The sequence below is a fragment of the Maylandia zebra genome, linkage group LG7 (assembly GCF_041146795.1).
Source record: "Maylandia zebra isolate NMK-2024a linkage group LG7, Mzebra_GT3a, whole genome shotgun sequence".
Taxonomy (NCBI): Eukaryota; Metazoa; Chordata; class Actinopteri; order Cichliformes; family Cichlidae; genus Maylandia; species Maylandia zebra.
The window spans coordinates 58,474,127-58,496,463 of NC_135173.1; the positions used below are offsets into that span (position 1 = coordinate 58,474,127).

General features: G+C 39.0%; 3 protein-coding genes across 8 annotated transcripts in view; all 3 read left to right on the top strand.

Annotated features, from left to right (window-relative positions):
- The first annotated feature begins 97 nt into the window (after nucleotides 1-97).
- cenpa (histone H3-like centromeric protein A) lies at nucleotides 98-5,992 on the top strand. Its single transcript, XM_004564669.2, has 5 exons — nucleotides 98-245; nucleotides 2,630-2,770; nucleotides 2,959-3,080; nucleotides 4,542-4,616; nucleotides 5,532-5,992. The coding sequence occupies exons 2-5, from the start codon at nucleotides 2,632-2,634 to the stop codon at nucleotides 5,658-5,660; spliced, it is 465 nt and encodes a 154-aa protein (XP_004564726.1). The 5' UTR covers nucleotides 98-245; nucleotides 2,630-2,631; the 3' UTR covers nucleotides 5,661-5,992.
- Nucleotides 5,993-7,393: 1,401 nt separating this feature from the next.
- Nucleotides 7,394-19,971, top strand: dcp2 (decapping mRNA 2). 2 transcript variants are annotated; one of them, XM_004564668.3, is made up of 11 exons: nucleotides 7,394-7,980; nucleotides 9,314-9,465; nucleotides 9,676-9,803; nucleotides 12,537-12,635; nucleotides 12,732-12,884; nucleotides 14,292-14,404; nucleotides 15,261-15,341; nucleotides 16,929-17,028; nucleotides 17,383-17,472; nucleotides 17,753-17,804; nucleotides 18,382-19,971. In XM_004564668.3, exons 1-11 carry the CDS (start codon nucleotides 7,913-7,915, stop codon nucleotides 18,504-18,506), a joined length of 1,161 nt encoding a protein of 386 aa, XP_004564725.1. In that variant the 5' UTR covers nucleotides 7,394-7,912; the 3' UTR covers nucleotides 18,507-19,971. The 2 variants fall into 2 exon arrangements, with proteins under 2 accessions (XP_004564725.1, XP_004564724.1); XM_004564667.3 differs by having other exon boundaries at nucleotides 7,396-7,980; nucleotides 17,383-17,487.
- A 1,966-nt stretch (nucleotides 19,972-21,937) lies between these two features.
- The window catches only part of ythdc2 (YTH domain containing 2), a 40,481-nt gene continuing 40,081 nt past the window's right edge, over nucleotides 21,938-22,337 (top strand). For 4 of the 5 annotated variants that reach the window (XM_076886796.1, XM_076886795.1, XM_076886797.1 and 1 more), the window contains exon 1: nucleotides 21,939-22,122. The gene's annotated coding sequence lies outside the window, so the exon portion shown is untranslated. Of the gene's footprint in view, nucleotides 22,123-22,337 lie in introns of all 5 variants that reach the window. The other variant, XM_076886798.1, reaches the window with a different exon arrangement.

Consider the following 22,337-nt stretch of genomic DNA (forward strand, 5'->3'; position numbering starts at 1 on the left):
GTTTCAAACGGAACTTGGATATAAACAGTAGAGGCCAGCAGGCGTGTGTCGCAAGTTGTGAGCCATACGTGAAACGGGAAAAGACGAAGAAGAATCTGGCCCGCAAGCTGGATCAAAGCTGATTGGCTGAGCCAGCGGGGGGCGTTATTTGAATTTCAGTCTGGAGTGTGTGGCGTTTGTAGCTTTTCGGGTAGTTATATCGGCTTCGAGTATTTCAAGTTGAGAAGTGGTGTTGAACCCAACAGGTACGTGTACTATTATTTTTACTTTTCTAATGAAACATTTTCAAGGGTGAATGTGTTGTTGTTCACGTGTAATAGCTCCTAGAACATGTCATTTAGATAAACAATCTGCAAAGCAAGGACCTTCTGTTCCATTTGGCCGTACGAGTCGTGCATGAAACTTTTATTTTGTGGGGAAATAATAATTATAATAATAATAAAAACTAAACACGTTATTATTTTTAAGCTTCATGTGTGACCTTAGCAGACGTCTCTGTGGAAACCGAGTAATGTTGCTCTAAATATTGTACAAGGCATTCATACTTTTTCCCCGTGCAATTTCTTGTGGATAATTTGATGTCAGTTAGTCACCCATTTGAAATTGTTAATCCTCACTACCTTTTTATTGCCATTTCCGAAGGAGTTTTTGCAACAGGACCCAATGGTTCGATCGAATAGATCAAATATTTTATATCAAGGTGGTCTTATCTCTAGCTTTCTCTATATTTTAGTAAAATTTGTTTGCTCATATTATAGCAACACTATGTATTAGCTATATAGCGTAGCTTGTATTTTAGCGACTGCAACTTGTCAATTTCCTTGTATACAGTAGTTTTAAAACGCTGTGATTCTTCGCAGGAATATGACATAGCATCCCAGCATAGTTATATTAGGCTTTATTTATAATGCCCGTGTCATAATTTTCTGTTTTTCTAAAATGTAATTTGAAACAGTTGCTTGAATGAAGGTACCAGAGAAGATCTCAGAATTGCATGTTGTAGACTGTATAAGAAACAAGAAATTGTGTCAGATTAGAAAAGGGGGACAGTGCAGAGCATGACAACAATGCCACTTAAAACTATAACTTTGTCCTCATTTTATGGTATAACAGCTTTTTCTCCAAAATGGATTATATCCATTTTTTAAAATTTGGTTTGTGATGCATTCTAAGGATATTCTTTGTGACTAATTTGTTAGGGTACTTTCACAGATGGGTTATTCAGTCCATTTAAATGGAACTCTGTTTTGTTTTCCCAATTGTTGCAGTTCATTTGTGCAAGTGTGAACACAGTAATCCCACAGAGACCCTTTGGAGAAGGTGGTCTCTGTACGTTTCCAAATGAACTCCTGGTTTGTTTATGGTGTGAATGTGATTTGACCAGGATTCAAGCCAACTGCCAGGTGTGCAGTACACGTTTAAGCTATAAGATGTCCTTTAGCTATGTATGCTTTGGATTCTCAATGTAGGAAGGAACCACTGATGTGCAAAGGTCTGTATGGGCTAGCAACTAGCTGTGAAGTGAACATTACCAAGGCTTTTAATTTTGAGTACAAGATCCATAGAGGCAGGGGTCTGTCACACCAGGCAAGAACCCATGTTTAGGCTGTGTAAAGATACCCCTGAGACAATTCAGCACATAACAGCAGGGTGCAAATGCTAGCAGGCACCCATATTATACAGGAACATCTTTTAAACTCAAGTCCCGAGGTTAAAATGACCACCCTAGTGTGGTCGAGAATGACCAAGCTAAGATCCCATGGGATTTCCAGATACAGACGGACAAACTAGTGATGGCTAACCAACTGTACATAGCAGAGGAAGACAGCCATAGTGGTAGATGTAGCTATACTGAATGACAGCAACATCAGGAAGAAGGAACTTGCTGGAGAGGTACTGAGGGCTGAGAGAAGAACTCGAGAAGATGTGGACGATGAGGGTAACAGTGGTAATCTGAGCAGTGAACTCCAGGCTAGGCTAGGCAAATGGCTCCAGCAGATCCTAGGAACAAAAAACATTAAATGACTTTTGACTGTTGGTGTATTCTTGAGAAAGTAATTTTTGAAGATGGAGCTGAAGTAGTTGGTGTCTGGGGGGAAAAAAGACTTGACACACTTGGATAAGATTGGCACATGTCCTGCTTTCCCTTCTCATTCAAGCAGTTATAAAATGACGTATTCCACTGGCATGAGTACCTTTGCAAACAAGAGCTGCTTCTCATGTGTCAAGGTAGCTTGATGTTTCTAATGATCTGTGATTTGAAGTAAGCCACACTTCCCCTTTTACTTTGAATGCATTTGAGACAAAATCAATCTACCGAGCATTTTCTTCTGTAATCTGATGATCTTTTCTAGGCCTTTTAAGCTGTTTTATCAGAAGAGAGGGTAAATCTATACCTCCCTCTATACCTTTATTTACCTGGATAAATAAAGTTTAAATAAAATGAAAACAAAATGACTGCTTACCTTGTCTGATAAAATAATAAGTACAGTTACTGACTGAAAAGGAAACTTGAAAGTTTGTTCTTTGTTTTTTGTTTTTTTGTGCCTCTAGTAATGTCCCTAATCTGATATAGTTAAATTGTGACCTTGGTGTTATTCCCTTTGTAATTGTGCCTGTACATTTGTAGCAATGCGTCATAATTTATCTGCCAGCCGTCGGAAGGGTAAAACCCCTCAACGGCGCCCCCAAGTGCCAGCCCAAAGGACCTCCAGTGTAACAGCCCAAAGGACCTCCAGTGTAACATCCCCAAGTCGCAGTGGAGTTCCAGGTTAGAGTAACTTTTAATCTAGTTTGTGTGTGTGTGTGAGAGCAAGACCGCTTCCCCCCCCCCCCCCCCCCCCCCCCCCCCCACACACACACACACACACACTTTTCAGCACTTAAAATCAAAGGCTTATTTGATTATCAAAGATTTTACTTAATTGTCTTGCTAACAAAATGTATTTGTGGATTTAGGACAGCCTCCTGTTTCCCCCAAGAAGAGGAAATTTCGACCAGGAACCAGAGCTTTGATGGAGATCCGCAAGTACCAGAAAAGCACAGATCTCCTCCTTAGAAAGGCGCCCTTTGCCCGTTTGGTGAGTCTGACAACAGCAGACCAGACACAGATAAAGTCACTTTTTACCCACTGGGAGTCTTTATTTATTTATTCATTTATTTATTTATTTATTTTTATAGTTGAATCAATAGAAGTGTTCTTTTTTTTCAATGCCTTTTAATTGTTGGAAGTACGAGAAAGAGAAACTACAGTAATTACAAATATGCTCATATATTCTGTCTCTTAACTCGGGTCTTAATGTTAATAACCATTATAGATATCTACTTGTCCGGCACAAAATCTATGTCTCCATCCTCACGATGATAGCATGTAAATAATCTTTACTGTGTTCACAGAATTGAGGCTGAAACTGGCAGCAAAAAGAACCAAGATAAAAGGAGCTGATTCTTTTGTACAATTCAATGTCTATAATCTCTTTGAAGGACACGAGGGAATTTTAGTCTTGTCCTCTTTGGGGCTGATCTAGGACTAGGATTCGGGCATTTGGTGCCATCAGAGTCGATTCTCTCAATGACCTGCAGGCACAAAAAATAGTTATTAAATAAAAAATAAATTAACTGCATAATGCATACAGTCAAATGAAGGACTGTACATATGATGCAGGACCGCATAGAGTCCTGCGAAAAAACTGGAAGAAGTAATGGTGAACTTACTTTCCCTGTTAAGGCAATCCACATTACACCAGGGCCTGTGGTGCTGTCCAATACCAGCCACATTTCACCAGGTCCAGTATTGTTGGCCTATGCACAAAGTAACAGCCAGGTGTTACTAATCAAATGCACTTGATTTACTGATCAGTAGGAAATGTGAGCGCCTCTATGAAAGCAGAGGTTTTGGGCTGCCCAGTAAGAATACTTTATCTGGGAGGCGCTTGCGTCAGCTGGCTTCTTTCGTCGTGGAGGATCAGCGGCTCTACTCTGAACCAAACCAAATTACTGAACTCTAAAGCCTGAAAACCCAGCCACATTTTGAAAAAAGATCATATTTGCCGCTTGTGTCTGCAATCTAATTTTTCACCTTTAAAGAGCTAGCAATAATAGTGTTAACACAAAGATCAGGCAGGGAACTTCTCTCACACCCAAGTTTTTGCTTCAGCTACTACCAGAGCTGGACTCTGCTTGGGATGTCAGGACCTGTCAGCTGTCTCTGGAGTCCGGCAGGCAAACAAAGTCCGAACAGTGCTCCTTCTTCAGCTTGACAGCTGTAATCACCTCTGGTGGCCACCATCTCATTCAGGGGATACTGCTACGGCAGACATGTGCCAACATTTCTGAGTTCATGTGCAGTTGTTTTTTTTTGGGGTTTTTTTGTTTTTTTTTTAAAAACAAATCAGTTACATACTCATATAGTTGGTGTTGAAAAAGCATCACTGTCTAGAGGGTTTTTTGTGTGTTTGTTGTGTGTGTGTGTGGGGGGGGGGTTTCTATGTGACTGAAGCCTCTGTTTCTTAAAAAGATGTTGGTTCTTCCTTTTGATTTAGGTTCATGAGGTGTGCCAAAGCTTTTCTAGAGAAAGGCTTCGATGGCAGGTTTATGCTCTTCTGGCCCTCCAAGAGGTAAGACGCCATCTCCATTAGCCTTTTGATGAATTGTGGACACTTGTAATGTTCACTTGTCTATTTGATACATTTACCTAGAATTACAAGTGTGATGGTGTGCAGTGTTTGTTTGTTTTTTTTGTTTGTTTTGGGTTTTTTTTGCCTTAAATAAGGCCATTTAGATCGCCATACTGCCATTAGGTGGGGATCAGTTGATAGCTTATGTACCCTTTTCACACAGGTGACTGTGACAGAAAAGTATTCACAGTGCTTCACTTGTTACAGTTTTATCATGTTTGAGCCTGATTCCAAAATGGATTGAATTCATTTTTTACCTCAAAATATTATACACAACATCTCATAATGAAAAAGTGAACAATTTTTGCTTAGAATTCTTGCAAATTTATTAAAAATAAAAACAAAAACATGTACATAAGTATTCACAGCCTTTGTTCAATACTTTTGGCAAAAAGTTACATGTTATACTTTTGTTTGGTATAAGGTGTTTGTCCTGATATGCGGTTGTCCAGTCTTTTTCAAACGTAACGTGCAAACTGTAACTGAGGATTTTAGGAGCTTTTTTTAAGAGTGAAATGTAGCTCTCTGGGTTTTTTATAGTTTCTCGAAGCATTACATAGTCTGACCTTGGGTTAAATTTCCTGGTAAGATTAGTGACTGCCTTGAATGTTTCCCATTTCTGAATAATATTTTTCACTGTACATTGATGGACTTGTTTTAGAAATGGCCTTACAACTCTTTTTATAAACCCACTTCTGAACAGCAACAATTGCTCTCCAAGTTTGTCGCTGGTGTTGTTTGGCTTTCTTTTTGTTAACTAAATAATGTAATTATTTATTGTGTAATTATTACATATTCCTATTAAGCCATAGTAAAGCTTGCCAATCAAACTTTTCTACATTCTTGTCCTCCCAGGCTGCAGAGGCTTTTCTCGTCTTGATATTTTCAGATGCCAACCTGTGTGCCATCCACGCCAAGAGAGTCACTGTATTCCCTCGTGACATTCAGCTAGCCCGGAGGATCCGTGGGGTGGATAATCTGTAATTCTTAATCCTATAACAGAAATACATTTGTTTCATTTTGATTTAGTTTAAATTACAACTGTTATATTAAAGGTTTTCTAATTGTATGCTACAATGTGGAGAGTTGAGGTTTGGTTCCTTTTCACACGTTGACTTAAAACAAATGGCATCCAATGAAACCAGAAGCTTTTTCATTCCCCCCGCTTTTTTTGTAAACATTAGTGAGGGGTTTTACTTTGCAGAATACATTTAATGTGTTCGTGTGATCACTGTTCTTTTTGTAATATTTGATATGCTGTTAATGTGTATATATTGTTGCACGTTGTATTAAACTTATATTCTTTTTTTCTATTACATGTGCCTCATCTATTTGATTTGGACAAAATGTATTATTTTATTTTAACATACAATGGAAACAAAAACCCACGAGGTTTTCTCAGTTGTGCTTTCACCTCTCAAAGCAATCTGGCTGTCTTCTTTGATCTTGGATATAAGCAAGGATCACTTATTGAATATTTTCTCTTTTCATTTTCTGTTACCCCTGGAGTTATTGGACAGTCATTGGTCTAAAAGAAAGACAGATGTTATATAGTAATTATATAATTATTATTGAGGACTGTGCTAAACAGTGGTCTGTGATCCTGAATTATTTTGCTGTCATTCCCAAAGTGGTAGGCCATATAACATCACAGAGTGGGGTCAGTGGATGCTGACCCCAGTGTATTTACAGCCTGTCTGAAGCAGGACAAGATCCTGGTGTTATGGTAAACAACCTCAGAGCTTAACAACTATCTACACAGTTGGCCTCCCATCATATGTGAAGAAGGTGCAGGGAAGACTAGTCTTGGTCTCTCTAAGACTATGAGTGAGAAAACCAATTTAATCCAATCAGATATTGATATTTTCATATTTGATCCTGCAACATGAAATGAAGTATAAATTTTTACAGTTTTGTTTTTTTTAATCTGTGAACTTTATATTTCATTTTTTTAAACTGGAAAAAGTGTTGTGGTTCAGGGTTGCTTCTCATGTCATTACCCCTTAGTCAGTGAGTGAGACGGTGCAAGTGCATCGCAAAAACTCATATGACTGACAACTGTAAATGAAGCAGCATCTGGCTGCAGTTTAAAGAAGAAGCAGATACTAACTAAGAGGAGAAACCGAATCAGCCCATCTAAGCTGAGGCATTTGATTTTAATGCAAAAGGGTTTATCAAAACACAAAGCATTCATATTTGCCAATTAAAGATAAAATATGAGGCTACAGATGTTTGTTTGTTTTTTAAATTTAGAGCCATTTGGGACCCAAAAGAGCCAGCTCTTCTTTTGGAGTTGTGCTACAAGAACCCCATCACTAACTAACCCATGCTGCAGAACTTTGGAGTAAGTCGCTGAAACTTGTAAATGACAAAAAAGCCCGCTAAGTTGTTGTATTATTCAGTAAGTTCAGTTTATGTTAAAAGGAGGCCTCCCTATCTGAGATATTGATCATGATTTCCCTTTTTGTTAACACTTTTTGTACCTATGCTCTCAATTTTGTCTTGTTTCTTTCTTTTGTTTTTTCTCTCTTTTTTTTGGTGTTTCTTTTTCTCTTATTGTAATGCTCAACCGAATAGATGCATTAATAACGGTGCCTTATATGTTTATATTGTTGTTGACAAATAAAGTTCATTGAAAGAAAAAAAATGCGTCAGACTGAGCTCATCATGTGACCGAAAGGGAAGCCAAATGACGAACATCCGGTTGTGAACTAACGTGGCGTTCATTTTATTTCAAGGTGTTGTAATAATAAACTTCTAATTTGTACATGGCGTTCGCGTTGGCATCACGGGAGAGTCCGAGTTTCCTGTGAGAGTCAAATTTTTTTTATATAACATTCGAAATACCACAAATCAGGAAAGGTCCACTATTCTGTGTAAATAAACTCACATTCAGCGGGCATTGTGTTGGTGTATAATATTAATGTGTAGTGTTTTCATCTACAAACAAAAACTTGTTTTTCTTACACCCACAGTCACACAGCTGAATTAGTACCCGTCACTTCTCCAAACCACTATCTTTCAATGTATTTTCATCTATCCTACATGACTTGAACGCAACCTCAACATCATATTCCGGAGGAGCACGGCGAATTCGTAGTTAGTGAAAGCTGCTCGTTCCTAGTTTGTTTGAAGCTGGAGATTTATCGCGCTAGAAATAGAACGTAAACTAAAAAACAATGGACTAGTGTGCGACTCTAATGGCTTTTGTACTTGGATGGTGAGAAGGAATCGGGATGTCTGGCACCAACATGGAAACAAAAAGAGTGGAGATACCCTCCAGCGTATTGGACGATCTCTGCAGGTAACTTGATGTTTCCTGGGGACATCTAACACTGTTATTTACTTTAATTTAATTGTTATCACAAAAACCGATTAAGTGGTATCACGATGAACAGAAGTACAAGATCAAGAGCAGTGGCGTCTATGGCGCATGGTATTATCTTTGTAGCTCTCCGTAGCTCAGTCAGTATGTGTACTGTGAACATAGTAAAGGGTGCACTGAATATTATTTATCCGTAGGATGACCACTACATCAAACCGAAATCCACCCTTTTAGAAGGAGCGTGGGCGAAGCACTGTATCACGAGTTAATCCAGTGGCTGGTAACATCAGTTTCAACCTATCGTCGTAGGGTAATGGATTCAAACAATAAAGGCTTGAATACAATAACTTTGACTTCGTGGTAATAATGTCATTTGCTCAATTACAATACCAATTTGCACGTCTCCCATAAGTTTTGATTTGCTACCTATATCTAAGGCACTACACCCTTTCCCACTGTGAGTGGGAAAGCTTGAAAAGATGAACGAGTATTGACTAATATGTTATTACGGTAACTGAAAAACATCTGACGACTTGGATTCGTATCTCACACATCTATAGGACACTAGTAAATGACATGGCACTAAACTCAGTATAAAAAAAAAAGTGGGAGCTTGAATTAAATCTGATGACTGAGGAGAGGGCCTGGGGTATTGGCAGGATATGAAAGGGGAGAATCTTATTATTCTACAGACCCAACGGTGTTGGTGCTTAGAGTAAAATGCTGTAAGAAAAGAGTACATGTTCCTATTGTTCGCCAAGAAGCTTTTAACTGTTAACTGGAGGAACATTGCTACTAGCACTGATCCAGTAGATACACAGACTGAAACACATTTACTTAACAGCAAAGCAAAGCTGTTAAGTATATTTGGTTGATTATACAGCCAAATATGGATACATATGTCTTAAGATGGACTCCAGTCATATCACACTTGAATGCCTAACTCCCTAAATATAACCAGATGCTCAACAAACAAAAACAGCATTAGAATTAAATAGCCCTTTGTCAAGGAAGGTTTTGGTAATATATGTTCAGTGTTGTTTACAAGAATCACAAAGAAAGCACCTCTCAGCATTAGCAAAGTTTTTCTCATTTTCCCATGCAAACTGTTTGTCTGCAGTTAATTTGTTAGAATCTGGTTAATGTCCTTCCTTTAAGCTTTAAAATGGAAAAAACGCAACATGAAGTAACAAGACACAGTACAAACATTGAGTTGCAGAGCAACACAAAGTATAATGACAGTACTGTGAAAGGAGAAGCTCTACATACAGTTTCTGGTCCTAATCCCATTTCTTTATTTGTGCTTCCCCAGCCGGTTCATCCTGCACATCCCCAGTGAGGAAAGGGACAATGCTATCCGAGTTTGCTTCCAGATTGAGCTAGCCCACTGGTTCTACCTGGACTTCTGCATGCAAAACACTCCAGGAATTCCTCACTGCGGGATAAGAGACTTTGCCAAAGCTGATATCCTTACATGTTACAGAGATTTTAAATAACTTGTGATTTAAAAAAAAAAATCTGTTTTTTATAATGTGTATTACTTTTGAAGGCATTTTTTATAATGACAATAGGCAGTGTAGTTGTCCAGCACCTCTTCAGATGATCAAATGAGGTGTAGTTGCTGTTTATGTTACTTCATTTTAGCAGAGATAATTTTTCTTGACTGCTGCAAACTGTTCCATCACTGTCCGTTTCTGTTGCCTCACGGAGAGGATGTGCAGAAAGTTCTTGAGCAGTGGAAGGAGTACAAAATGGGTGTACCCACTTATGGTGCAATCATTCTAGATGAATCCCTTGAAAATGTGAGTTGTTGTATACTCATGCACTGCAATGGCTGTGAATTCTTTTCCTCTGTTTTAGCCACCGTGTTAATTAGTGACAGTATTGTATTTGTATGTTGAGATCTGGTAGCACTTAGAGAAAACAACTCCTCAATATGGCAAAAAATCTCAGCAAGTGGTGTGGTAATTAGTGTGGAAGTGGAATATTTTTATTCTGTGGACCCTATCGTTTTGGTACTTGATTCTTAAGGAAATCTGGATAGTAGATTCTAGGATGGGTCTTAGTTTATTTGAAAACGTTTTCTAAACTTCCAGTATAAAAAATGGTATTGACTGCAACAGATTCTTATAATTTAAATGGTAAATAATGTTCCTGGGTTTGTAGTGGGCAGAAAAATGTATTGAATATTTGGCAGGTGCTTTTTGTTTGAGGAATTAAAATCCTCTTTTTAGGTTAGCATGCATCACACAATGACTATAGATGCGTAGTAATGTGGTTTGGCTTCTATATCAAAATTGCTACAGGCCTGCTGTGCTATGTTTTTCATACAAAACCTAGATGCCATGCTATAATTGGGATGCTATAACAATATGTAGTATAGAAATGTTGTTGGATTACTGTGTCTGCAGTAATGCAACGCACATGCAACGCTGCTATGATGTCTGAGATGTTCGATGAGGTAGGTTCATGGCTGGTAGTTGGATAGGGCCAGTCCATTCTGGGAATCCTTGAGTGTCGGGACTTTCCGGCCTTCAGTTAGCCATTCTGTTTGTGTCTCATCCATTAGCAGCTGGTTCATTTATGCTGCCAGGCACTCATGAAGCACAGTTAGCTTCTTAAGCCTGTAGGTGTGGATCATATCTGCACCTGGTGCTATCCAACTCTTCATGCTTGACTCTTTCTTGGATGTCTCCCACTGTGATATGGATAATGGACCCTGTTCAGGGATATGTATCAATTCATTTCAAAGCCTTTATTGTCACTGCATTTGAAAACACAATGACATTTGAATCACATCACCCGGTTGGCAACCAAACACACCCAGATATGTGTCTCACATGTAAGCAGTGTGAACAAATAAATAAACAAAAAGTAGGAAAAAGATTCATTTAAATGTGCATTGTAATAAATACTAAAAATGAATATTTAAAAAATCTCCACTTTATTCATATTGAGAACAGATTTGACACAGTAAAGTAATTACACTGACTGTAGTTATTGCACTTGAACTGTTTTTGTGTAGTTGTTTTTGTTCAGGGTTATTGCCTGTGGGAATAAACTTTTGAGCCTACTGGTTCTCGTCTTCAGAGACCCGAGGGCAACATTTGGAACAGGTTATGGCCTGGATGTGAAGAGCCAGTGACGATTTTTATGCCCCTGCTGATGTAGTGTTTAACTGCAATTTGCCGAAAGGATGAGAGGTGGCAGCCAGTGACTTTTTTTGTGTGCTGTGTTTATGATGTGCTGTAGTCTTCTTTTTTTTTTTTTTTTGTCTGTGGATGAGGAGCTTGCATACCACACTGTGATGCAGTATGATAGCAGGCTCTCACTAGTAGCTCCGGCTGCAACTTGTTTCTCTTCAGGCTCTAGGGAAGTGCCAGCACTGCTGAGCTTTCTTCACTGTGGCAGTGGTGTGAGCAGTCCAGGAGATGTTCTCTGCTAGGTGGGTTCCTAGGAGTCGGAAATCCTGGACCCTTTCTACAGTCTCCGTTGATGTATAAAGGGAGATGGTCTGCTCTGTACTCCCTGAAATCATTGATGACTTCCTTCTTTTTCTTTGTGTTGAAGGTGAGGCTGTTCACAGAGCACCAGGTGGACAGCCTCTGGATGAGTCCAACTATGTTGGTGTCATCTGTGAAATCTATTATGAAGTTAGTGGCGTGGATTGGTGTGAGTCATGAGTGTATAGTGAGTATAGAACCGGGCTCAGGGCGCAGCCTGTGGGGAGCTGGTGATAGGTGTGAGTGTAACACACAGAAATTAGTTGAGAGTGAAGGAGAGGTGGGGGCCGAGCTTTACTGTTTGTTGGCAATCTGGGGGGAATTTTTTTTAATCCAGATGCAGGTATGAAGGGGGAGATCAAAGGCAGACAGTTTGTTTATGAGTATGTCTGTGATTAGTGTATTAAAGAGCATTCGCACATGGTTTCTCCATTTGATTTTGCCTGTGAGTGAACTGGTGTGGGTCTCAGGATAAGGCTTTGGCTGGCTTCTGGCTTTAATGCGTCTTAATACCAGCCTCTCAAAACACTTCATAGCAACAGTGCAACCTGTTTGTAGTCAGTCAGGCTGTCAGGGGTGGATTTCTTGGGCAGGGGGAGGATGATTGCAGACTTCAGGAAGGGTGGGATGTTGGCTTGTGCTAAGAATGTGTTGAAGATCTTTGTGTAGACTTCTGTAAGTTGGTCAGAACATGCCTTGAGTAGCCTACCCGGCACACCATCAAGGCCGGCAGCTTTCCTCTGGTTCACTGCACTAAGCACCTGTCGCACTTTGTGCTGTTATACAGCGAGGGGTTTCATGCTGTTGTCAGATGGAATCAGTGTGTTCCGGCTGGGTCTTTTTTCCTCACACCTGGCAAAGAACTGATTTAGGTTTTCTGCCAGGGAGACACTGATATTTTGGGGAGAGGGGCTGCCTCTTTTGTAAATTATCAAGTGTATGAGGCCTGTGAACACTCGTGCATGTGTTTGGTGAATGAAAAGAATTCTGTGTGTTTCAACTTACTGGTCTTTTGTTTTATTTCAATTTCAGGTACTGCTTGTTCAGGGCTACCTTGCAAAATCTGGTTGGGGCTTTCCAAAGGGGAAGGTTAATGAGGATGAAGCGCCAAATGACTGTGCAGTTCGTGAAGTAAGTCAGGCAGTTCTTATATCAATTTAAAGAAATAAAAGTCACATATCTTAAAATGGCTTTAGTTCTTATTTGATAATGATGGTTGCTTTCCAGGTGTTGGAGGAGACGGGTTTTGACATCAAGAACCGTATCTGCAAAGATGTTTACATAGAGCAGAAAATCACTGACCAACTAGTGCGGCTCTACATCATACCAGGAGTGTCCAAGGATACAAAATTCAACCCCAAAACTAGAAAAGAGATAAGGGTAAAAAAAAACCAACAGTTTTTCTACCTTTCGGTCCAGATTTATTAATGTCTTGAGCTTGTGCAAAGCCTCTTTTGTCACTTTCTGGATGAAAATGAATTAAAATGCACTGAATAAAAAGGAGGGAACAGAGAAGCCCAGAGCTCTCTCCTTATCCACCTCCTCCAGCTCTTAGCTGACACCTTTTTAGGCCAGCTAACAGGTGTAATCTCTCCAGTATGTCCTGGGTCTATCCCTGGGTCTTTTTCTAGTAGGACACACTCAGAACACCTTACCAGGGATGTTCATATAAGGTGGTTTAGGGATCGTAGTCCTATCCTCAAACCACTTCAGCTAGTTCTTTTTGATGAGGACGAGTAGTGGCTCTACTTTGACTCCTTTCTGGATGACTGAATTCCTCACTTTATCAATAAAGGTGGGGAGAGGAATCGAGCACCCATTCTTCTAGAAAACTGGGTCCCAGTTGTCCAGTTCCTTGGAATTGTTAGTCTGCCTGCATATCTATTCCGCTTATCGTTTCTTGCACTTGCACTACAATCAGCAGATTTCAGTTTATGTGTCAGAGGAGGAAAATAAAGAGACATATGGATATTTATTTTTATTACACAAAAGGACAAGATAAATGGTAAAGTGGAAAACTGCATCCAGGACAGAAACAACTGCATTATGCTGCTAACACAATTTTGGTTCTTTGCAAGCATCTGCCAAGACAGCATGCTAAAGCTAAGCTAGGTGTGAAGCGGCAGGAATGAGAATTAGCACCTCCATGTCTGAGGCATGGTTCTCAGCCAGAAAAATGGTAGTGTGCCATCTCCAGGTAAGTGACAAGTCACTGCCCCAAGTGGAGGAGTTTAAGTATCTTGGAGTCTTGTTCACGAGTGAGGGAAGAGGGGAGCAAGGAAATGGCAGAGAAAATTGGCCCGCTTGTGCAGTTATAAATACACTGAAATGGTTTGTTGTGATGAAAATAGAACTGAGCGAGAAATTGTCCATTTACCAGTTGATATATCTACAACCCTCACCTATTGTCACAAGCTGTAGATAGTGAACAAAAGAGGCTGTATTGTTTTTGTCCACTGCTCCTGCAAACACCCTTATCATGTCTGTCACACTATATGCACTAGTCTTAACAGATTGCAATGATCATGACTGTGTTTATTGAAAAATTGAAAAAACCTTACTCTCAATGGCTTAGACTATTTGCATTTGTGGCATTTTGCTAATTCTCCCTACTGTCAACTCGCTTCAGCTGTAGTCAGTCATCTGTTAATGTTTGTGAAGATTATTCGGTGTTGCAGTGAAGCAGAAGTTTTCTGGTCCTTGATCTGTACTGTCTGTAGCTGACAGAAATGTTTACGCTTTCACTTTGTTTTTGCTTTTTGTTTTGTTTTTTTGCTTTTCTTGTAGAACATTGAATGGTTTCCTATCGAGAAGCTTCCCTGTCACAGGAATGACATGACACCAAAGTCTAAACTTGGACTTGCCCCAAACAGGTTTTTCATGGCCATTCCATTTATAAGGTGTGTTTCTAGAAAACAACATCTAATCATTTTTATTGTCCATTGATAGTTTTCAGTTATAGCAAGGTATACGTTTGTTTTCTTTCTGGTAATAAGATGAGCAAATAAATGTCACTCTTGTGTCTGTCTGAAATTCAGGTGAAATGTGTTGAGCCCAGCTTATCGTAAAGACTTGGAAAAAAAAGGTTGCACTGACACTGGGCCGATTTTAGTACTTATACCATATAATACTTCTACTTCTACCAGCACTTCCTAGAAGTTGCGTGCTAATGTGCTCTCTTTAGTCTCACCATGGAATTGTGAAGAGAAGAAATGTCAATTTCTTTGTCACACTAAGATGATCACCATTACTCTTTGTAATACAGTTATTATTGTAGCAAAGTAATTTCAAATATCAATATACGATGGACGAATAAAGTATTTCTCATCTCAGCTCATCTCCTTTAACACATCCATGGGTTTGGGTACTCCCCAGGGTCAGAATGTCAGTGTGAAGATGTGGTTTCATGTACTGAGTTTAAATATTCAGTGAAATTGGCATGAAATCCATAATAGTAAATGAACAAGTTCATGGAGGGAGAAATGGATCAAAAGTAGCAGCTGCTCTGAAATTAGTATGGATGTCAGAGACGATCTGCTCTTCAGGGCCATCAGATCTGAAAATAGAACTAATGATCCTTACCCATATAAGTTAGCCTTCTTTTTGTAATTTGGTCCAGTTAATGCATATTGATCAACCAGTTGTGCATCCATGAAGTCTGTCAAACCTCTGAACTGTCTAAATAAAATTTTGCGTCTTGTTTGTCATGTTTTTGATTTTATGTCTAATGGCAGATCTTCTGCTTTACTTGTGTAGACCACTGCGAGACTGGATTAGCCGGAGGAAAGGCGAGTCAACAGACAGTGATGAGGACTTTGCAAACATCAGCAACATTCGGTAAAAAAACAAACAATTCTGCAACAGAAATCCCACACGGTAGTCAGTTCAAGTCAATTGTATTTATATAAGGCCTAATTACAAAATTTTTTACCTTAAGGCGCATTATTTTATAGGATAAAGACCCTGCAATATTAACCCTCGGAGGGTTAAGCAGGTTTTATAATTTTTAAATCTATGAGTCTGGTAGGGTCTGCTTGGGTCCCTGTTAGGTTAATTTTGTTATGCGATAGTGACAGCAAGGGTCAACTACTTGGTTTTTTGATTGCACAGACTCGTCTGTAGAAAATTTACATCACAATCCCCCAGCTACAAACACGCCCAGGCAGTGGACTTCAAAGAAGTATGACAGGAATGACTACTCAGCTGTCGGATCTCCACCCGTCTGTGTTCATGTCCGCACCAGGCTTTAGAGAGAAACTCCAACAATCAGCCAATCCCCTATTACCAAGCACTTGACGACAGTAGGAATTCCCTTTTAACAGTAAACCTCTGGCACAAGCAGGTTCAGGGAGGGGCAGCCATCTCTCATGTCAGGTATCACCAACTCTGCCATTCCCGTCAGCTCTACCGAGATTTATACCTTCTGGGAGCTCGACACATTCGCCTCAGTCCTAGCAGCAGGCTTTTCTAGTTTTACCATTTACCATTCAAAGCATGAAAGACTAAAAGGCATTTTGACCCATTTATGCAGAACATTATTCCGTTTCTTAAATAATGTTTGGGTTTTTTTGTCTCCAGGTTCTTTGGTGTCCTTAAAAAATCTAGAGACATGCATCCACAAAAGCCCCCCTATGAAATTGAAAGTTTTCACCTAAAGTGCTTTTTTAACAGAGCAGGTTTATTCTTTATTCTTTGCTCTACTGTGCAATGATGTGCTTTAGCCTTGTGATGCTCAAACCTTGTGAAGTCAAGTAAAAACAACTGTTGATGCTCACAAAGAAGGACATGGATTTTGTAACAGGCTTTGTGTAATCTTAGCCCCAAACAGACTCACAGACTATTTGGGCTCACAATGCAGATTTTACTTTATTTACAATGCGACAGTTCACAGACCAGCCAGCTCTGATGTCCTTGACTCTCCAACTCTCTGGCGTGCAACTGGAATAGCCTTCCCTGGTACTGCCCCTGGAACCCACTGCACACCCCTCCCTGAGCCAAAGAACAACCCCATAAAAGATGTGCAGTTATCACAGGACTTAGAGTAAAAAAGCTGGAGTGAGAAACATCATCAAGAAATTCACGGAAAGCCACACACTCAAAGTAGACAATCACTAGAACTCTGCATAGGAATGGACTGTGAGGTTGCATAATAACGATAATGTTGACACTCTTAGTTTTTGGAAATATTTGGGAATTTTTCTGTCTCTCTGAGATGGGCAGACTAAGCAATTTACCATCATGTGCACATAGAGCACTGAGAGTACTCCATGTGGGCTCTCAATGCTTTTAAAAGCATTGTTATGTTTATGTATAAACATAAGCAAATCAAAACATGAAATGAAATTCAGTGAAATTCCCACACTTTCATAGATTGCCGCAATTTCAAAAATCCAATTTCTTTTTGTTCTTCCTTCTGTCTCATAGGTCAAAATCTCGTCACCTCCCAGGTAGCGATGCCTTTCCAGGAGAGAGCTGGACAAAACACAAGCAGCAGAAAACTTTGGGCCAGTTTGAACTGAACCAGGTTAGAAAAAGACTACAGTCAGTCACCATGTGATAACAGCAGGCAGATAATTAAAAATGAGGGAAAGAATCTATCAGTAAGTGTAATGATTCTTTCAGCCTATGTCCTCATAGAAAATGTATGTCTCAGCAAGTCCAAATGAGAAAGATAAACATGTATGAACAGGCATTTGTTATGTTCTAGTTGCATGTGGAGTACTCAATGTGATTCAGGTCCAGACTTTGCCAAGGCTTTATTAAATACATCTGATTTAAATATATTATTAATTACTATATAGGTATAAGATGGAAGTAGAATCTGTCATTTGTTATTATAACCACAGTCATCTCATAAAATCTGTTCTTTACTCTGTAGAAACCAAATGTGAAAGGCAATGGGAAGAAATTTCAAGACTTGCCTTATATGAAGAAAGGCTCTTGTGACAATGGAGCCAGCAACCAGCAGGTGAAAACCATATTAGTAAGTGCCAAAACATTTTTGGTCCAGATAGCGGTTTTTAGTAACCAGAGAAGCCTAAGACATTATGCTGACATTTAAACCAGAAAAAGTCTCAAGATCATCAGTCAAAAACAGCACATGCACTTTCTGCTGGTGCAACTTAGCTAATATTAAGGGTTTCAGATGCTGTTTTTATTGAATATATAATATTAGTAAGCATTTAAATTTGGCATCATGTAAATAGTTAATGAATTACCAGCATCACACTCTTTAACCGATTCTACAGAAGGAAGATAAAAGACTTCAACCGCGAAGACTACAAGACAGTTTTGAAAGAGGTATGATTTTTCAGCACTCTGACATTCTATTTGGTCGAAAGCCTTTAAATAGATCGAGGGTTTATTTCTACTCATTTGACCAAAGGAGCACTTAAAAAGACAAGATATTCCTTTCACTGCAATTTATCTAAGAGCCTTCTGGACAGTCAGCAATGGCAAATGCTCCTTGCATCCTTCATATCACATGTTATTAACACTGTTAATAAAATGCATGTAATATATCATTATCTAATGGAGTAATGCTCACAATAGGAGTGTGTGCAATAAATCTAACTGCTTATAAGTAAATTTCATCTGAATCTATTGAAATAATGGTGATGTGGTTCTCAAAGGCAAACAGTAGTTATGTAGTCATCCCTTTGACCTGAATGGTTGACCATTCACTCTAATGCATCAAGTTACGTATGGAGCAATAATTTTATTTGGTGTGACAAATGATTTTTAATTTCTGTGCTTTCCATTTTATGCATATAAAGATTAATTTAATTTAATTTAATTTAATTTAATTTCATAGATGATGACCACTGATAGCCTCCAATTGCCACATCACACAGTTAAACGGTTTTTTTTTTAACAGATGCAGCTCCAAGCAGCTCCTGCGGTCATCAAGAGAGTAGAGATTATGAGCCAATGCTGTCCTCTAAGGCTTTCCTACATTTCAGATTTGACAGAGACGCCATCATGAAGAGTTTCGATTACTGATATCGTTGATGCTGATCTGTGCCTCCTCTGTAACGTCAAACCTTGAACTCAAGAGACATTCTAAATTAAGGATATGAGTAAACAAGGGATATTAAGGATGTAACTAAACCATCTCCTTCTCATCTTGACTTGCTTTTTATGTGCATGTGTGTTGCCTTTCTCACTTCAGAGTAAGTTTTCCTGAAAGAGGTAAACCATAGTAGAGGACTACGCAGGTAAATCAGTAACTTTTTACAGGTAAATGATGTTTTGAAAACATTTACTTTGAACTTTTAAGTACATTTATGATGACAGTAAAAAGTGGGAAATTAATCCTTAGTGCATTTGGCCAGCGAATCTTTTTTTGAATTTGTCATGTTATATTTTGGTTTTAAGCTATAATATATTCAGATAATAGCTTCCTCCAGTCATTCAGTTAAGTAGCAAACATTTTCTGCACGGTGTCTTTTAACAGTGAAACTGGCTTAATGATATTACAGTGTTCTTCAGTTTTTTTCCTCTCAAGAAACTTTAGATTTTATGCAGAAATATAGAACTTTGTATAACATCTTTGAATAATGACTTGGGAAAGAAATAAAGTTGTCTTTAGATTGAATGCCATTAAATTCATGTTACTCTGTCACTGTATCACTCTATGACTGCCAATATTAAAATCACTATATAAAGCTGATGATTGCAGATCCAAGAAGTGAAAAGGTCTGCCATTATGAGAATGACCATGAAGCAGGATATTTCTTTTATTTTTGATTAGAGTTAGCTGAATCGAAGACAATTCAAATGAAAAACATGGAGGACTGCACAAATATCTTCCAGTTTAAATACGAAATTATAAGTGAATTTCACATTCAGTTTAATTAGCATCATGGTAGTGCAGCACTTATACACAATAGTTTTAATTTTGGTGTCATGTTTGCATTTTCACCATCAAATATGTACAAATGTACAAAGATGATTTTTTCATATATCATTAAAGCTCAATCTGACTGATTTGCGATCTGCTTTAGACCTGTGTTTCTCAGTCTATTTCGAACAGTCTTAATTATAGCCTTTTACCACATCTACCATGTTTTACCATGTTTCCTGTGATATTTCTTAACTGTAAAAGTTCTCAGTCATAGCAACACTATCTGACTGCTATGGTATTCTCTTGGCATGAAAACTGGAAAAGTTTGGGTTATTTACTTTGATGGAGGATGGCACCATTGAGCCACTAGATCAGAAAACAAAAGCAAGGGCAGTTTTATAGATTATAGTTTCACTGAGAGTAACTGTTTTCAAACCACATCTCAAGCAGTTCTCATTTTCCTTGGAGGGATTATGCACTTACAGATGATTTCATTGCATTTGATGTATTTTCTAGTAAAGTGAATCCCTGGGACTTACTTTTACCATTGACTGTAATTCATTTTGGGGTGTTTTGACTTTAAATGAGAATGTTAATAAAAACTTTTTTTCAGTCTCAGAATTTAACTTACTTAAAATAAAATCATACATCAAAAAATTCCCTTCAATGTGGTCCAAAAGTCCACTGCCCTCTCTCCTAAATATCTCCATACCTCCTGTACCTCCCCATGCTGTATGTCATCTGGGCCAACTGCCTTTTATCATTCTCTTCATAGCTGCTCCTTAAAAATTTCTCTGCATTTTCCAATTCGTCATCTGTCCTCCATCTGTCCTCGCTCTCTCATCTTTTCAACACTCTCTTCACTTAGCACACTTAGCACATTTCCATCTCTGTTCTTAACCACCTAACCTGCTACATGTCCTTTCTAGCTCAGTCTCTCTGCTCAGCCAATCAATACAAGTCATTTTTCTGTTCCTCAGTGTCCACCCTTACATGCAACTCAGTGAAAGCCTTGTACTTTAAGTCTGTCACCCCTCCTTTCGCCATGCATATAGCATCCCAGTAGTCCTTTCTACTGTATTAGGTGTTTGCCCTAAGTAGTACAGCTGTACTTCCCATCAATCTGAAAAATCTTGCCTACCACTACTACTATCTACTCCATTTAATCCTCTGGGTTTGATATGTGTGTGATCCTCAAGTTTGGGTCCTCGACCCAGAGGCCTGGGAGTTTGAACAGTCTGTACAGTGTCTTAGCTGCTCTTAAAACTACACTCTTCTGCACAGAGACCTCTAATGTTGTGCCTGCAATCTGCTGGAACCACTCTTCTAGATTTGGAGTTTTAACTTCTAATGCTGCTGTTACCACTCTTGAGTGGTAACAGCACTCACTTCCTACTTTTTCCAGGCTTGTTCTGTGTGGCTTTGAATTTGAATATTTCTGACAGCTCAAACCTTTACTGTGTGTGAATTGGAATATAACTTTTAACTTGATTTGAGTTGTGAAAAATGGCATCCCCAAAAATCCCAATTTCAACCCTATTAAAAATTTGACTTTAAAGCTGGGTCTGTGCTGGGGAACCAACCAATTAAAATCAGTTCTGCCAAGAACCACCAGAGAAACTTTTTGATGGCTACCAAAAGCATCTGGTTGAGGTGCAACTACTGTACCTAAGAGACATTTAATAAAAAATTCATGGGGGTGTTATATTTGAACCTGTGTATATACTTTTGACCCTGTGAGATGGCTCAGTTTGTAAGCCTGGGGGGCTCCCAGTCTGATGTGGTGGTTAGTAATACTGGGGAACCACAAGGAATGGTCCTATTGGCATTCTTGTTTACCTTGTACACCTCAGATTTCCGTTACAACAGTTAAACATGACACTGCAGTAGTTGGGTGTATTAAGGGTGGACAAGAGTGAGAGTACAGGAAGCTGTTAAGGAACTTTGTTGAGTTCAAAGAAATCACCTCCTTCTGAGTGTCAGCAAGACAAAAGAGATAGTGGTTGACTTCAGGAGGAAATAGCTTGCTGCTGGCGTGGAGGGAAGGGGACAGCATCAGTGCCAGAGATGCCAGCAGGATCAACAAACTCATCTGCAACCCTGCATCACTGGTCAGAATTTGGAGGTGTTTGAGTCAGTGATGGACAGGAGGTCACTGAATAAACTGCTCTACATCATGGACATCACTCCCACTCAACTCCACACTTCTCCTTCACCCTCAGACCGATTCGCCGCCATGAAGAACGCTTCAGAAAATCATTCTTGCCGTTCTCTATAAAGCTCTGTGGTAATTCTTCATTCTGTGACTGGTGAATACACATGTTAGACATAGGATTCTAAACATAATTTGTATTATACCTTCGTGCAGCTATGTTTCTTTGATTTATAGATTCATTAAATCACTTCTTTCATACATTTATCTATCTATAAAGCACGCATGAGAAATAACTTGAAGGTAACATCAGAAAAATTTCTTGGTGAAAAATACACATCTATGTAACATATACATAACACCTATATTCTTGAAACAAACGGTTTACTTGAATTTTCAGCCTTCGGAGCCATGCTCCAGTCCAGTAGGCGGCGGTAATGCTAATAAACTCAAAAGAAGAAGAAGACACAAAAACACGGGTTTAAATGGATCAGATTAGCGGTGGTCTAAGGTTTACATAAAAAGGAAACTCAATTCAGCTTTGGCTTCTTGCGTATTCATGTGAATCATCCTACTATGTGAATTGTTGAGACTACAGTCGAACGTCTTCACTAATCAAGGTACGATATAATTTCTAAATTCGTTTTCTGTCAGGTTTGGACCTACAGTCAGCTACATTTTATGACGATATTCCTTTCCTCTTAGCTAAATTATTTCTGTATTTGGCCACCAAAACAATGAAACACTTAAGCCACTTGTTAAGAGGGCTCTTTAAAGCAAACGTAGCTAACCGAAAGACTGCTTTGTCTAAAGTTGTAAGATGCTTCTCGCCGAG

Excerpts from the sequence above, each read along its gene's own strand:
- cenpa (XM_004564669.2), top strand. The coding sequence starts at position 2,632 with ATGCGTCATAATTTATCTGCCAGCCGTCGGAAGGGTAAAACCCCTCAA. Across the intron at positions 2,771-2,958 it reads AAGTCGCAGTGGAGTTCCAG|GACAGCCTCCTGTTTCCCCC; the intron begins GTTAGAGTAACT and ends TTGTGGATTTAG. Across the intron at positions 4,617-5,531 it reads CTCTTCTGGCCCTCCAAGAG|GCTGCAGAGGCTTTTCTCGT; the intron begins GTAAGACGCCAT and ends TTGTCCTCCCAG.
- dcp2 (XM_004564667.3), top strand. The coding sequence starts at position 7,913 with ATGTCTGGCACCAACATGGAAACAAAAAGAGTGGAGATACCCTCCAGC. Across the intron at positions 7,981-9,313 it reads GTATTGGACGATCTCTGCAG|CCGGTTCATCCTGCACATCC; the intron begins GTAACTTGATGT and ends GTGCTTCCCCAG. Across the intron at positions 9,804-12,536 it reads TAGATGAATCCCTTGAAAAT|GTACTGCTTGTTCAGGGCTA; the intron begins GTGAGTTGTTGT and ends TTTCAATTTCAG.